The sequence below is a fragment of the Podarcis cretensis genome (assembly GCF_951804945.1).
Source record: "Podarcis cretensis genome assembly, chromosome: 8".
Taxonomy (NCBI): Eukaryota; Metazoa; Chordata; class Lepidosauria; order Squamata; family Lacertidae; genus Podarcis; species Podarcis cretensis.
The window spans coordinates 81,300,654-81,317,573 of NC_137177.1; the positions used below are offsets into that span (position 1 = coordinate 81,300,654).

Here is a 16,920-nt window from a genome sequence, read left to right on the forward strand (position 1 = left end):
GTCCCAGTTCGACGAGACCCTGCTGTCCGTGGTGCACACCTCGGAGCCTGTCGAGTCCGCCCGTGTGGACGAAGCCTTCGGCAGGCTCCGGGAAGCGGCCAAGAAGGAGATGCTGGAAGTCATGAGGATGAGGACAGAGGACTTGGTGCAGGAACACAGGCAGGCGTGGGCCGACCTGTTTATCTCAGGTGAGAGCTGGGCTGGCACGGCCCCGGCTTGGAACGAAACGGCAACGTCAAGCTCTATGGTGTCCCCTCGGTCCAGGGCCAGATCCAGGTTCGAGGTGGGGGCTTTTTGCAAAGTGCTCCCTATTCCTGTCTCGGTCTGTCCTGGCAGCAGTGGGAGATGGCCATAGCGGCTGCGGTGTGAATTTCCACTATTTTAATTGCACCCACCAAAAAGTAATTCAACATCAGAGGCATTGTGGGGCATTTAAAGGCTGGTGCCCGCCTGGTGCTAATAAGAGCTGATGGAAGCATATTTGGACTGCGTCCCCACCAGCACGCTGGAGCCCACCTGCCAGCATAATTGAGATTGGATCGATGCTGTTTGTCACTTGCACCTTCCACTCTTTGAGGGTATTGTAGGGAGGGTGAGATTTGGGAGATGTGTATAAACCATGAGCAATTGGCCTGGGTCTGTGAAAGCAATAGGAGTTACTCCTGGTAGGCATTGCATCAGAGGGGTGCCTCTTTCTTGATGTACAGCAGGGCACATGTGGTTGGACTCGTACTCAGCCCCCACTCAGCATGGCCGGGGGGCGGGGCTGATGGGAGTTGTCACCTAGCAACACCCATAGGTTCTGCATTCCTGGTGCACAGAAATCAAGGAGGATTATGTCCAGTAATATGAGAAGTGGTCTTCAATAGAAGTTAGCATATTGGACCATCTACCTCAGTATTGTCCACACTGGCTGGTAGTGGCTCTCCAGGGAATTCAAGCAGGGGTCTTTTCCCAGCCCTATGTGGAGATGCCAGGGGTCAAACCTAGGATAGTCTGTGTGCAAATTGGATGCTCTACCACTTCCTGTCCAGGAGGATTTAGTTCTCTTTCTGGTGGGCAGAGGCATTCTGGGGCAAGTTGCAGTTAGCTTTTCTTCAGTTATGATCCTGCAAACAAAAGATTTGAGAATGGGCACACAGTTTTCCCTTTTAAAGAAGAGCATGTGATTGCATCGTACTGCTTACGCTTCATGGTTGCTAGTGCTAATATATTGTCCTTTTCGTAGACTTTAACAGTAGGCTGTCTTGAGAGAGCTAAGAAGTATAAATAAACAAGGTTAAGGGCTTGTTAAGCAGAAGCTTAAAAGGGACGCAGGTGGCGCTGTGGGTTAAAGCCTCAGCGCCTAGGGCTTGCCGATCGAAAGGTCGGCGGTTCGAATCCCTGCGGCGGGGTGCGCTCCCGCTGCTCGGTCCCAGCGCCTGCCAACCTAGCAGTTCGAAAGCACCTCCGGGTGCAAGTAGATAAATAGGGACCGCTTACCAGCGGGAAGGTAAACGGCGTTTCCGTGTGCGGCTCTGGCTCTGGCTCTGGCCAGAGCAGCGATGTCACGCTGGCCACGTGACCCGGAAGTGTCTCCGGACAGCGCTGGCCCCTGGCCTCTTAAGTGAGATGGGCGCACAACCCCAGAGTCTGTCAAGACTGGCCCGTATGGGCAGGGGTACCTTTACCTTTACCTTTTAAGCAGAAGCAAGCAACTCATGTGATATTGATGTTGGGGCTGTTTATATCCCATATTGCTCATCAGCTAGGCAGTCTTGTTTCCTGCATGTGTGCTGGCTTCTTCAAGGATGCTTCTTAAGCACATGCAGAGTTCATCTCCTTCCTTACTGATTAACTGTGGCCCACTTCCACCCTCTGGGAAATAAGGAACAGAGCTTCTGGGGCATGTGATGTAACATATTGGTTTGGTTGTTAGAGCCCTGTGACCTTGCATTTTGCCCTGCTGTATAATCCGGAATTCTATGTGGATGGGCCTGATAAAATGCCCTTTCAGAAAAGTGGGAGGGGCTGTCACTTAGCGGCAGAACACACACTTTGTTTGCAGAATGCTGCACCTTTGATTCCTGTCCTAAACTCCAGCGAGCGACTGCCAGTCAGTGTCAACAGTATTGTACTAGATGGGCTAACTTGGTATAAGGCAACTTATTGTGTTCAAAGGAACATAGGAAGCTGTCTTCTGCTGAATCAAGCTATTGGTCCATCTAGCTTAGTGCTGCCTACTCCAGCTGGCAGTGGCTCTCCAGGATTTCAGGGACGGAGCCCTACCTGGTGATGGTGATGATGATGATAATAATAATTTATTTATATCCCGCCCTCCCCAGCTGAAGCCCGGCTCAGAGCGGCTGGTGAGGCCTTCTGTATGCAGAACAGATGCTCTACCACTGGGCTGCTTCCCTTCCCTGAGAATTCCTCTTCCCTTTCCCTCCCTGACTAATGGGAGTGACTAATTCTGATATGACCTTTTCCTCACATGCTTCATGAAGCATTCTAGTGGATTAAACAATGTGTCAATCAAACCATCATCTCACCCTCTGGTTCAAAACTTTACACAATATTATTTGAAAAATGTGTTATGATATATGTTATATTGTTTATTATTTTTGCATTTTGTATTTAAAAAATCTCAATAAATATTTATTAAAAAACAAACAAAACTTTACACAATATTAATGCTTCTAAACTTTATGTCTGCTTCTAAGGTGTACATTTAGTTGCCTTGAGATACTTCATATCTGGCAACCAAGGAAGCAAATAAATAATAAAGGAAATAAACTCGGCATGTAAACTCTGGAATTGGCTTCTCCCACAAGTTGCAGAGATGGATGCCAGTTTGGAAAGGGGGACAGACAAATGCTTGGAGGCTACTAACCACCATGGTTAGGTTCTTCGCTGTCGGAGGCAGTGTGCCTCTGAATGCCAGTGTCTGGGAATCACAAGTGAGCGGTGTTGTTGCACTCAGGTCCTGCTTCCTGGCTTCCCAGAGGTATCTGGTTGGCCACGGTGACAACAGGATGCAGGACTAGATGGACCTTTGGCCGGATCCAGCTGCAGAGCTCTTCTTATGTTATCATGTTCCTTTGTTGATCCTTAGGTCTGATTACCAAAACACTGCAGCCTTATAAAAACTAGTCACTCACTCAGCCGCATAGTTTTCCTGGGAGTGTTGCAAAGTGGATTAAAATAGGAGGCATGTGACTATACAGAGGTGCAGTTTCTTGGAGGAGTTTCTCCTCTTAACTCTTCCGTTACATTTCACTCCCTACCGCCAGCCTTGTGACTACGATCCTTTCATTTGTGTGCAAGCGCAGACTTCCAGTTCCTTCACACCTCTAAATTTGCAGCTGCCTGAGCTAGAGAAGCAGAGAAATAGGATTTCAAAAGCGGGGAGGGAAGCCCAAGCTATAATTCATGTCCATCTCTGAGGTGTGATGTGTGGGCCATTCCAAGTGGCTTGTCCACAGCCAAGCCTGCCTCGTACGGTGGTTGTAAGGATCAAATGGTGGGCAACCCGTCAAAGAACAGGATGCTGGACTAGGTGGCTCTTTGGCCTGATCCTGCAGGCTCTTCTTATGTTCTTATATATAAGCTCTGAGTTATGGAGGAAAGATCTCCGTAATAATTCCTCTGTCTGTTTCAGGGGTCGAGATGAGGAAGATCACCGATGCTCACACCCCCTCAAGCGACACCGTCAACATGACCCTGTATTACGTCCTCTCCACCACGCCCTCTCCCCTCCTTGACCCTCTCATTGGCAGCGAGGAGAGAGAGAAGATGGAGGCCACCCTGAACTACGCTGACCACTGCTTCAGCGGCCACGCCACAATGCATGCCGAGAACCTCTGGCCGGGCCGGCTCTCAACTGTCCCCCAGATCCTCCAGCTCTCAAACTTGTGGAAGCTGACTCTCCAGAAGCGCGGCTGCAGAGGCCTGGTCGCAACGGGGGCCCACGGCCTCATGCAAGGGATGGTGCTCAGCTTTGGCGGGCTCCAGTTCACGGAGAACCACCTCCAGTTCCAGGCCGACCCCGACGTGCTCCACAATAGCTACTCCCTGCGCGGCATCCACTACAACAAGGACCTGATCAACTTGGCCGTCCTGCTGGACTCGGACGGGAAGCCCTTCCTGCATGTCTCGGTCAAGTTCCAGGACAAGCCAGTCAAGCTGTACGCCTGCGAGGGAGGCTGCGCCAACGACCCCATCGAGCTCACGTCGGAGCCACGAGGACACACCTTCCCCGTCATGGTGACGCAGCCCATCACCCCGCTGCTCTACATCTCCACGGACCTGGTCCACCTGCAGGACCTGAGGCACACTCTACACCTGAAAGCCATCTTGGACCACGAGGAGCACATGGCCAAGCAGTACCCTGGCCTGCCCTTCCTCTTCTGGTTCAGCGTGGCTTCCCTCATCACCCTATTCCACTTGTTCCTCTTCAAACTCATCTACAACGAGTACTGTGGGCCAGGAGCCAAGCCGCTCTTTCGGAGCAAGGTATAAACCCTCACCAGCCGGGCCTGCTTCAGATGCCTGATGTTTAGCAGACCGACTCAGCCTCTTGGGTTGCCTTTTGTGTGTGTGTAATCCAACCCCCCCGCCCCCCTCCTGGAGCCAGGGAGCCAGGAGTTTTGAACAACCTGCAAGTGAGCAGCATCCCTGCGTGGAAGGCAACCAGACCTTGCCTATAAGGAGCCTATAAAGAGGAGTCTGAACACTTTTATTTTTAATTTTCCAAACTGCAGTGTTGGCTCCTTTACAAGAAAGTACACGCCAGCAGTTTCTGCTTCATTGGGGTCCCTTGTGGACGGCCTTCACATTAAAACGATCTCCCAGTGGCTGTCCCGAAGGTAGCTCACCAGTTATAATGCTCTGATCTTGCTGTGTTGCCACCCCAGGACCGTCAATAGAAAGGGGATTTGACCAACTGCTAAGCTAGTATTAAGTGTGTTTGCTGTATAGACATGCACACAATTTCCCTTGAAGGAGAGCAGGTGGTGTTAACTGCTCCCTGTAAATCAATCATCTGTGTCGCAGGTGACCCTGCTGCTAGTCCCAGAGGTAGGAAAGTGTGGGGCGGCTTATTAGATGAGAAGTGCCACGCTCACGGTGCAGAGGAGGTACAGAGGAACCAGTGGAGTGAAACGCCTTTGATTCTAACTCCTATGGGGAAAGAAGGCTTTCCTTGACAGGTTAAATGTTCAGCGTTTGCCAGGAATCGAATAGCCCAAGAGGCGGTGATGGGGAGGCTTCAGGTAGCAGCCTCCTTTTTCCTCCCTCTGGAGCTGAAATGGCATGTGGGGTTTGAGCTTTGCCACATCCCGCAAGACCTGATGAGGCACTTCGCTTTGGTGCTCTGGATGGCACTTGGGAGAGAGGTGTCATCATTAACAGCACCAAAGGCCAGATTTTAGTGTTAAACCATAGGGGAGAAAAGTGGCAGGTGAGCAGCTCTTTCCAATCACAAAACAAAAATTACAATCCCCACCCCACCCAAATAAAGCATGCAACCAAGGGAGAGAAGTGGCTGGAAGTCTTTTGCATATAGTGTGTGTACTACTGGAATCCCGGAAATCCGCAGTGTGCTCTCTTCACCCACTGCTGTGTGTTCAGGGGGTGTGCCCTTTTTACTCCTGGAAGTTCTGAGGCCCCTGTTGCCTCTTTTGGGGTTCGTCCCCCCCACAATGCAGACCTGTTGACCATCAAGCAGCTGGTGCAACCAGCATTGTCGTCACCTGGAAAAAGTTGCTGATGAAGAAGACTCTATTCAGGGTGGGGGTTTGCCTGGGTGCCACTCAAAGCACTAGCCCCCCTGGGGCCCGCTTGCAGATTCTCAACACCTGAAAGACAACATCACAGTGAGAGTTCAACGTCTTTCAGGTCGGAGGCCAGGAGGTGGAGCCAAGACTGGGGAGTGGGGAAGTGAGAGACACTTTAGAGACTTTGCAAGTCTCGCTTGGTGCCCTCCAGATGTTTTGAACTACATCTCCCTGCGTGCTGGATAGGGCTGATTGGCGTTGTATTCCAAAACACCTGGAAGTCCCAAGGCTGGCAAAAGACCTTACCGAGAGAGAAGGTGGAATGGGGTAAGAGTTTGCCTTTCCCTGTAGCAGTGCCATCAGCAGTTTTCTTGCTTAAAACAAAACCTGGAGTTTTTGCACTGCAAAATGTTCAGCTTTAGAGATAGAATCTGTTTGCTAACATTAAATGTTTTTAAGAGCTCCTGCTGTGTGTGTGTGTGTGTGTGTGTGTGTGTGCGCGCGTGCACACCCACCCATCATTCAAGGGGGGGGGGCGCAACTGAGTGTCTTTTCTGACTGTGAGCTAAACAATGTAGACTGACACCCTGCGCTATTAACTGAACCAAAAGATCTCTGCGTCTTGAGTGTGTGAATGACTCCGATCTCTCAGCGACCCAGCACTGGACAAGACTTCAGCTGAAGAACAAGGAACTTTTTGAAAGCAACATATGCCCTTTTGTGCCTTGGTGGGAGGGCTCATGGGTGTGTGGGGGGGAATGAAAATGTCTCTGGTAAGAAATTATACTAGCACTTGTGTTTCTTTCCCATCTCTGTCTCTCTCTTCCGCATTGCTCTCTTACAGGGCCGTCAGCTTCCATTAACATCTACTCTCTTTAGTGGAGAATACTTGAAAATTACATGTTGGCTTGTTATGTTTAGTGTTTAGAGGAAATGAATCAAATCCCATCTTCTCCCCTCCCCTCTCTTTTTTGTTTTTGTTTTTTGGCTGGTTCCCAATCTAATTCAAGATTTCCCCCACCTCAACCCATAAGTGAATGTTGGCTCATTCTTTTCATGTACTTTAATTTATTGTTGTTAAAAATGTGATGTTGATTCTTTGCACTCGCAGTGCTACTCTGCAGAGTGAGTTAACAGCAATTAAGAATGTCTATGTGTTCATCTCTCACAGGTTAACACTTGTGCTGGTAATGAATTTCTCTGCCTTCTCCGTAAGCATAATGTACAAAATAGTCTACTTTAATTAGCATTTGGAGGAAGGGGGGAGAAATAGTTATTGCTTCAAAACTGTTGCAGTGTTCTCTTTTCTAAGCATCTGGATTGTGGGGAGACATAGACTTTCTGATGATTTGAATGTGATTTGTTTTATTTAAAACACCAAAGGTTTTGAGGTTGGGTGGGTTGTTGTTTTTTTCTAGGAAATAAAAACTTTCCAAATCTATACCTACTGACTCCATCAACATTTTTTTATATTTTGGGGGATGGGTTGTTGTTTTGTTTTTTGCTTATTTTTTGCATTTATATATCACTTTTTTCTCCAAGTGGCTCAAGGTGGCATACATGGTTCTCCCCTTTCTCATTTAATCCTCACAACAACCCTGTGAGGTTGGTTAGGCTGAGAAGCAGTGACTGGCCCAAGATCACCCAGTGAGCTTCATGACCGAGTAGGGATTGAATCCTGATCTCTGAGGTCCTAGTCCTTACACTCTCACCATGACACCACACTGGCTCTCAACAGAAACCTAAATAATAATTGTCCGTAACACTCCCTAGGGGCCCACACTGCCCCCCGGTATGCGACAAACCTCTCCTGGCATTGTCCAGTGTGGCGCTCCCCCAGAATGGACATCAGTCTTCATTGCGGTGTGCTCAGTGACACAGGTCGGATGATCCTGTGCACGCTATTAATTAACAGAGTCTGCCGTGACGACTGGAAGCGTGAACGTGAGCATTCTTAGATTTATTTTGCAATATTTACAGGACAAATCACAATGGCGTCTGCTCTCTTCTTCAGCAGACGCACAGAGGGAAACACAGTTCAAAAGCACAACGTAACAGAAAGAGATAAGACTAACTTTCGTCTTCAGACTTTCCCAGCTCAGGAACGTAAACAGTGACATGTGACTTTCCAGCCACATATCAACAATGGAGGAGTGATTTGCTAACAATAATTACCATGTCTTCATGTTATAACATAACTGCTTGGCAGTATCTAAAGGTTTTTTCTTTTTTACATTTTGCAAAACGCTTTTTATTCATCCTGTACTACTAGCTTTAATGCAGGTGGAAGGAGCAGTTTGCTACTGCATTCCTTGTGGGGTGCAACCTGCTACCTCTCTCCTCGCTGTCTTCAGAGCATTGGCAGCTGGTGCCCTTTGGGGCAGCTGGGGCGGAAGGCAGGGAGCACCACAGTAGGCAGGGTCAGTGACTCTGGAAGAGTCCAAACCTCCCTTTTTATATATATAATAATTTTTATTTGATTTTACAAATATAGAATCATAACGATCCAAATTACATATCCCTATTTAGGGATTTCTCCAAATCTCTGGACTTCCCACCTTCCCCTCCATGGATCCTATTGTCCATCTTCTCAACTGCATATTATTTCATAGTCCATATTTTATATCTTTCCATATTATCCAGAATATTCACTACATTACAAGTGTTATTAAAATCCTGCTAAGATTTTCATCTGCTTACAGTGGTCTCCTAGATAAATTATAATTTCCCCCCACTCTTCGTTGAAGTTTTGGTCTTCTTGGTTCCTGAGCCTTCCGGTAAGTTTTGTCATTTCGGCATAGTCCAACAGCTTGGTTTGCCATTCCTCTCTGGTAGGGACTTTGTCTTCTTTCCATCTCTGGGCTAGTAGCATCCACATTGCTGTTGTCACATACATGAAAAGGCTTTTCTGTTCCTTTGGAATGTCGGCACCTACAATTCCTAATAAAAGGCTTCTGGGTTTGTTTGTTTTTACAAAAGTTATTTTAAACCTTTTTTTTTACAATTCATTATACGGTAAGTTGGAATCTGGAGTGTTGCTAGACTGCAGGAGTCCTGCATTCTGAAGTTCTAAGTTAAGAACAGAAGCGGAACCTTTTAAATTGACAGTTATAGCTTGTGGATGGCTTAAGAAGTGTTGATCCTCGTCCTTTAATTCTCCCAACTTAGAGGTGTTGAAACCAAGTTAAAAAAGACAAGCTATAAAGTCTCGAGGGAGAAGGCTCCGGTTTACCAGAAGCAAGTGGCATTTTAGGGCGTATTCTGAAGCGAGGAACTTGTTGGCCACCTTTGACATGCCCAGCTTGAGTTCTCAAAGTTCCTGAGAGCATTCTTAGGACTTTGCTGTATTTGGCCAGAAAACCACTTCCAGACCAGTTTGAACTGGCCCAGACTGGTTGGAACTAGCTCAGACTGGTTGTAACAGGTCTAGGCTGGTTTGAACTGGTCTAGGCCGGTTTGTGTTGGTCCAAGCCGGTTGGAACCGGTCTAGGCCCATTTGAACAGGTCTAGGTCGGTTTGAACAGGTCTAGGCCCATTTGAAACGGCTCAAGCCAGTTAGAGCAGGTCTAGGCCTGTTTGAACCGGTTGAGGCTTGTTGGTGCCAGTCCAAGCCGGTTTGAAACTGTAAGGGGGTACCGAGTACGGACCCATCCATCGGGGTTTGGCTCTGCTGGTGGCACCTCCCCCCTTAGGTTTCTCTCTGCGGTGGCATCTATTCTCCTTTCCTCAGTGGTGAAGAGGGTCATTAAAAGATGCCTGCAATCTTGCCACGTGGGCAGATGGGTTACCATGATTGAGGCCATTAGGTCCTGCATAGCTTGAGGCTTTTCAGAAAAAGGCAGGGTATGGGTTTCCCAGTTTAGCAGGTCAGTAGTAGTGAATGGCACATACTGCATGGTAACAGAACGTGTGGGCCATGCACCGGTGGGTCGGCCCTGATCCATCTGTGAGCTTGGGCTCTTGGGGTGCCAAAACTGCTCTCAAAGGGAACATCGGGGCTTGACCCCCCCTTTTTGGTTCGAAGGTAATGTCCTCTATTAGATTTCCAGTATAAGTTATTGCATCCACAACTGCCCAAAGGCCCAATTTTCTCTCAGTGGCTGGAGTGCCTACGGGGTTGCTGATTGGTGTTGCAGCCACTTCTCCAGGTTCGGCTCCTCCCACAGCTCCCAGGGCCTCCAGTGCTGAAGTGCCTATAATCTCCTTTTTCCTGGGGGGCTTGGACTTGGGCAATTTGGGCCTGATTTTGTACCAGCACTGGGGCTGGCAAGGAGGGCACATCTGGAATGCTAGATGGAGCTTGTAATAATTGGACTGCAGCAGGTGGCTGGACTGGAGGTGATGGCACAATCCTGGACGAAGGGGCATATGGAGGCGGAAGGAGAAAATCCTCCTCTTCTGGGTGGCCCTGGTATATCTTCTTAGCAGAGCTGGAGGCTTGGGTTTATCTATGTTTTTTCCAGGCCTCCTGCTTCACTGCTAAAATCCGGCAGGTGTCGCCCTTGCCCTTCATCATCCATGGAGGATTTTTCATGCAAGCATTATACCACTGATCAAGATAGGGAAATTGATCTGGGTGGCCTCCTGGGTCCCTAGTTAAAAGGTAAAGGTAAAGGTACCCCTGCCCATACGGGCCAGTCTTGACAGACTCTGGGGTTGTGCGCCCATCTCACTCAAGAGGCCAGGGGCCAGCGCTGTCCGGAGACACTTCCGGGTCACGTGGCCAGCGTGACATCGCTGCTCTGGCCAGAGCCAGAGCCGCACACGGAAACGCCGTTTACCTTCCCGCTGGTAAGCGGTCCCTATTTATCTACTTGCACCCGGAGGTGCTTTCGAACTGCTAGGTTGGCAGGCGCTGGGACCGAGCCGCGGGAGCGCACCCCGCCGCAGGGATTCGAACCGCCGACCTTTCGATCGGCAAGTCCTAGGCACTGAGGCTTTAACCCACAGCGCCACCTGCGTCCCTAGTTACCGAGACCCAAACTAGGTGGCACAATTCCACATCAAAACTACCTTCTGAAGGCCATTTCGGAAAGCCACTTCCCATCTTGGGAGGAGGTGGTGTTGCGGGCTTCATGCCCCCAACATGCGTGCGGATGCTGGCTCCCAGCCCTGCACAATCTGGGGAATCCTCGGCCGTGTCATCCCCAGGCCAGCTTTCCTATCCGAGGGGGAGTTCAGTTAATGATGCAACACCACACAGTGGCGTAGCGTGGGGGGTGCAGGGGGGCCCGGCTGCAACGGGCGCAACATCTGGGGGTTAGGGTTAGGGGGCGCAAATCCACGGGTTAAGGGGCGCAAATCCACGGGTTAGGGGGCACAAATTACTTGCCTTGCCCCGGGTGCTGACAACCCATGCTATGCCACTGATACCACAGGAACTGTGTTCCATGAAGTATGCCTCCTTTGACCAAGCTGTATAGCTTATTCGGAGATTCGGCAGGGGAGCCCTGTTAGCTAAGTGTGACATCGAGTCTGCCTTTTGTCTTCTTCCAGTTCACCCGGATGACTTCCGTTGGCTGGGTTTTAAATTTGAATTTTATAGATAAAGCCATGCCCAAGGGATGCTCGATAGCATGTGCAGCCTTTGAGACCTTTAGCATATTTCTGGACTGGGCTCTTCTCTTTAAACCAGTTCCGAAGGGGTGGGACATTATCTTGATGACTTTATTCTGGTGGCAAGACAATCTTTCGCATCAGGCTGACTTTCAGCTACAGTCTGACGCGGCGGGTTCCTTAGGGTTTGGCGTCTATTTTAAAGGACAGTGGTGTGCGCAACCTTGACCTTCGACCTGGCAGGGTAAGCCTGTAACGCGTGACCTCACCTTCCTAGAATTTTTTCCAATCGTGGTCACGGTACACTTGTGGGCAGAGGAGTTCAAAGATCACCGGGTAGGCTTCTGGACAGACAACCAGGTGGTTGTCTCAGTCCTGTCAAAACAGTCATCGCATTCCCCGAGGGTGACAGCCCTGCTGAGATCCTTTGTCATTTTGTGCCTAAAACTAAACATTTATTTCTCGGCTAAGTTTGTAGCAGGAGTTAATAATGACATCGCGGATGCTCTATCTTGTTTCCAGATGGATCGCGTCCGCTTGTTGGCACCAGAAGCACAGCAATTGCCACAACCATTTCCGGAGCGCCTTGGGAGCCTTGGGAGCAAGAAGTCCTGAAGGGAGTATTAGCATCTGTTGCCCCGTCAACACTTAGATAATATAAAAAGGCTTGGTCACAAAGGCAGAGGTGCTAAAATACCTGGTACATTTACGAGGGTTGGGCCGCACAGCAAAGACACTTAACATACAGTCTGCAGTGATCTCCTTCTTTTGTAAGACCATGTACTCGGTAGACCCTTGTGCTGATTTTCAGGTGCAGAAAGCACTGGAGGGCTGGCGCAGGCTTCAGCCTCCCATCACCGATGGTAGAAGACCCATAACCTTTGACATCCTATGTCAAATCCATAAAAAACTAAAGGCCATTTGTTGGTCAAAGTATGAAGCACGCCTATTTTCAGCAGCTTACTCCACCGCCTTTTTCGGTGCCTTGTGCATAGGCGAGGTGGTTTGCGACGACCAGCCAGATTCTGTTGCACGTGGGATCCTCTTAAAGGATGTGACATTATCTCGCTCAGATCTAGTTCTCCATATCCGGAGCTCAAAAACTGATCGGCTAGGTAAAGGGGCCCTAATTCAGCTTATAGCAACTCAAAAGAAAGGGCCATGTCCAGTAAAGGATGCAAGATGATTTATATATTTGAGACCAAATACCCCTGGACCATTTTTCATACATGCAGATGGCTCCCACCTTACAAGACATCAGTTTACACACGTTATGCGTAAGGCAATTGCTGCCTGCGGTTATCCCCCAGCTGAATTTGTGGCCCACTCATTTCGGATCGGGGCAGCCACTACACTTAGGCCTACCGGCTGAAAGGATAAAGGATCTGGGTCGATGGAAGTCAGATGCTTTTAAAGGGTACATTTGGAGGCCTTTATGACTGTTTTCATCACCACTGACCCCTCCTTGTTATGCTCTTTTCCTTTTAGGTGACATGGTTGTGCGCGTTTGGATCAAAGGCCATAGTAACGTCCACTGGGCCAGAAACGGTGCTGTCAGCCGTGGCCAGGGGTGTGGATCTGCAAAAAAATGTTGAAATCTCCTGGATCACTCACCGTGGAATGCGTTGGGCGGAATTTCTACCAGCAGTAAAAGCTAGAGCCACCGTAAAAGGCCCACTGGATGCCCTTGTTGTTGCTGGGTGAAAATGATTTGGCCTACCGGAAGGGTGTGGACTTAATGTGGAACATTTTCGATGATTTTGATGATCTGAGGATTTCTTCCCCAAATTTAGTCATAATCTGGTCATCACTGTTGGAAAGGCGCACTTGGAGGTACTGCCAATGTCCTATTGCTATGAACAAATCCAGAAAGATCCTGGAACGCTCAGTGGCTCGTAGAGTGGCAGCGCTGGGGGGGGGGGTTATTGACCAGGAGCACAGGTCCTCCGCTACCCACACCCACCCTGCGCAGAAGACTTCCGCGCAGGGAAAGTAGGCGTAGACTTGGCATCAAAGAACTTATTTGCTGGAAGAAGTTCAAGAAACGCCCACTGACGGATTCTGCTAGTGACTGAACAGCCACGAAGTGAAGGGCTGTCCAGCCAGGAAAGGTTTAACCAGGCTACCTAGCCAGGAGTGGCGGCAACTGATGCACGAGCAACCCCATATAACCATTACAGCAATCCGTCAGTCCCTGACGTTGCTTGTGCACAGCGACAGGCAGGCAGCACCATGAGCCAAACTGGAGGAGCAGGCACCACGGAGCCAGCAGCTGGAGTGCAAAATCTGGTGGAGAGGAACTGAGATTTAGAACAGCATGTGGCTCTGCTGACGGCGCGGCTAGATGAAAGGTGGACCCAAGATGCACAGGTGAGACCCACCCCTGTCGCAAGGAAGGTACCGGGACTGGTACACAAGTTTGGGGGGAAGCCCCAGGACTATAACGCGTTCCGAACGGAAATAGAGTACGCTTTGGAACTGCAGCATAATGACTTTGCTGATGGTGGGGAAAGGGTAGCCTATATTGTCGGGCATCTACAGGATGGGGCCCGGGAATGGATCAGGCCCCTAATGGCGACGCAAAATGCTGCCTTGAAGGACCTTAGGTAATTTTTTGGCGCGATGGATGCAATGTATTCCAGTGAAGTGGAGCAAAATGTGACTCGCTGGGAATTGATGGGGTGCAAGCAGGGGAGCCAATCAGTTAGAGACTACTGGTCGCGTTTTGCGATGCTGATCCACCGGCTCGGGTGGGATCTGGACTCTGAGCCCATTCAAATGTTGTTTGAGGAGGGGTTGTCCCCAATGGTGAAGGACGAGCTTTCCCGCGCGCCCCGCCCGCAGTCGATGGATCAGCTGACCAAGGCTGTGCTTGCGATTGGAGTACGACAGGAAGCACGGGCTCAGAAGAAGCGCAAAGGGAGAGGGGAACGTTGCCATGACTACCGCATTCCTGAAATGCCGAGGCAGCCTTCCCAGCCGGCTGAGCCAATGGAAATAGATGGTGCGCATGCGCGCGAGGTTTCAAACTCAAGTGATGGTCGCAAGAGGGAGGGAAAGGATTGGAAAACCACCAAGAAGTGTTTCCTCTGCCAATGGCCAGGACATTTTGCCAGGGTCTGCCCTCAAAGAAAGGCATGGCAAGGGATGGTGGAAGCCGCTGGCTGTGAGGAGGAGGGGGAAAGGGGGCAGGCGCAAGGAAACGCCAACGCTTGGCTGCCAGTCAGCAGGCACAGCAGCCAGGCCAGCGACCAGTAGAAGTGCCCCAGCCAGACCCCCCCAAGGCAGCTATAGCCATAGAAGTGGTGCTAGAACTCCCAAGTGGGCACCCAGTCAAGGTGAAGGGGCTGCTGGATTCAGGCAGCTCCTGCAATTTCTTCAGCAAGGACTTCGCTCTGGAGCACCAACTCCACCTGCTGCCCCTAGATTTCCCCTTGCAAGTGACCACCATCGATGGCAGAGAACTTCTGGGAGGGGAAGTGATGCACCAGACCCCACCAATGAGAATGTGATGGCCTGGGATTCTGATTCTGAGAGTGAACCGGAGGAATCCCAGCCGGCACAGGAGTCCCCGCCTCCAGGGCTGGCTGAACTGGGGCAAGGCCTAGATTCTGAGGAGCCTGCACCTGTGCCAGATCCTCAGGAGCAGGCACCAGGTGAAACCATTCTGGCCCCAGAGGTGCTTGAGGACTCAGTGTCTACAGGTGAGCCTCCCCCGGGGCCCAGTAACCCTTCGGCCTCTCCTGAACTGCAGAGGCTTAGGGCAGAGAGGCGAAGGGAACTGGTTTCTCCCAGGAGGAGTGCTCGCCTTAAGGCCAGGAGAGGCGGGGCTCCTGGGGGCCGGGACCGCCCCTGGCCTTAGAGAAGATAAAGGTCAGTCAGCCTGGTCCCACGTTGCGGGAGCAACGTCGTTGTGGAGTACCTGCTCTTACCCGGACCTAGACCTGTACTTCCAGTGTTCCTGTTCCTCGCCCGGCTTCCTGCTTCTGACCTTCCAGCGTTCCTGTTCCCGCCCGGCTCCCTGTTTCGGACTTCGCGTCTCATCTTGTGAACTTCTACCAGGCTAGTGACTGCTGAACTTTGGCTACGGTAATAGTACCTTTCCCCCCGGGACCAGCACAGAGAATGAGGGATTCCAGGCACACGGAGACCATTGCCTTTCATGTAGCCACACTGGCAGGACCCCCAATAATATTAGGAATGAGCTGGCTGGCACTACATGATCCAGTAGTGGCATGGCATCAGTGGACGGTCACCTTTGGGTCAGCTCACTGCTTGGAACACTGTCTAGGGGGGGGGAACCCAAGGATGACCGTGGCCAGGGTGGCTGGGATGGCTGTGGAGCCAAAAGGGGAGGTGCCACCACAATATGCGGACCTGCAGGAGGTCTTCAGCAAGGAGGCGGATAGACTACCCCCCATAGGCCCTTTGACTGCCAAATCAACTTACTCCCAGGGGCTCAGCTGCCGGTGGGTAAGCTGTATGCCATGACTGACCGGGAAATGCAGGAGTTGCGGCGATTTATTGACAAGAACCTGAAGAGAGGTTTCATAAGAGAATCAAAGGCGGTGGGGGGCAGTCCGGTGTTCTTTGTGGACAAGAAGGATACTAATCAGCCTAGATTAGTCGTAGATTTCAGGGCCTTGAACCTTGTATCAGAACCCGTGACCTTCCCAATGCCCAGGATTGACGACATTTTAACACGGGTGAGGCAGGGGAAAATCTTTACTAAGCTGGACCACCGGGGAGCGTACAATTTGATTAGGATGAGGGAGGGGGACAAATGGAAAACCACCATGTTCACACCCCTGGGGGCCTTTGAATACTTAGTTATGCCATTTGGATTACAGTCGGGCTCCGTCTGCTTTCAAGCATTCATGCACCACGTGTGTGGGTCCTTGCTGTACAAGAACTGCGTAGCCTTTTTGGACGATGTCTTAATCTATTCTGACAATGAGAAGCAACATGTCAGAGACATCAGGGAAGTGCTAAAGAGACTGCAGAAGCACCAGTTGTGGGTCAAGCTGGAAAAATGCCAATTTCACGCAAGAGAGGTTGAGTTTCTGGGGTACAAGTTGTCAGACAAGGGCCTAGCTATGGACCCCAGCAAGGTGCAGGCGGTGCTGGAATGGAAGGCCCCCAAAACCCGGAAGGACGTGCAGAGGTTCCTAGGGTTCAGCAACTTCTACAGGAAGTTCATCAAGAACTTCGCCCACTTGACAGCGCCCATCACAAATTGTCTCAGTAGCAAAAAGAAGTTCGTCTGGACAGAAAGGGCCCAGCAATCCTTTGAAAGACTAAAGAAGGCGTTCGCTTCGGAAGAGCAGCTCCTGCAGTGGATCTGCAGAAGCTCATGAGGCTGGAGACCGACGCGTCAGACCAAGCCATAGGAGCGGTACTGTTGCAGCCAGGGCCCCAGCAGGGCTGGAGGCCGTGCGCCTTTTTCTCGAGGAAGCTGAGCAAGTCGGAGCAAAACTACACGGTGTATGACTGCGAACTGCTTGCAATTTAGGCAGCATTTCACCGATGGAGACATCTGCTAATAGGGGCGCAGCACAAGATCCAGGTGTGTACGGATCACAAGAACTTGGAATACTGGAGGATTGCG

The 16,920-nt window shown here is 50.5% G+C and overlaps 2 protein-coding genes across 3 annotated transcripts in view; both read left to right on the forward strand.

The window, feature by feature from the left end:
• Positions 1-7,197, forward strand: part of KIAA2013 — an 8,268-nt gene extending 1,071 nt beyond the window's left edge. The window contains exons 2-3 of the mRNA XM_079986991.1: positions 1-188; positions 3,641-7,197. Coding sequence (XP_079843117.1) covers positions 1-188; positions 3,641-4,500 — 1,048 coding nt within the window. The 3' untranslated portion in view covers positions 4,501-7,197. The remainder of the gene's footprint in view (positions 189-3,640) is intronic.
• LDLRAD2 (low density lipoprotein receptor class A domain containing 2) overlaps positions 1-16,920 on the forward strand; it is a 790,445-nt gene that overhangs the window by 176,202 nt on the left and 597,323 nt on the right. The gene's annotated exons all lie outside the window — the stretch shown is intronic.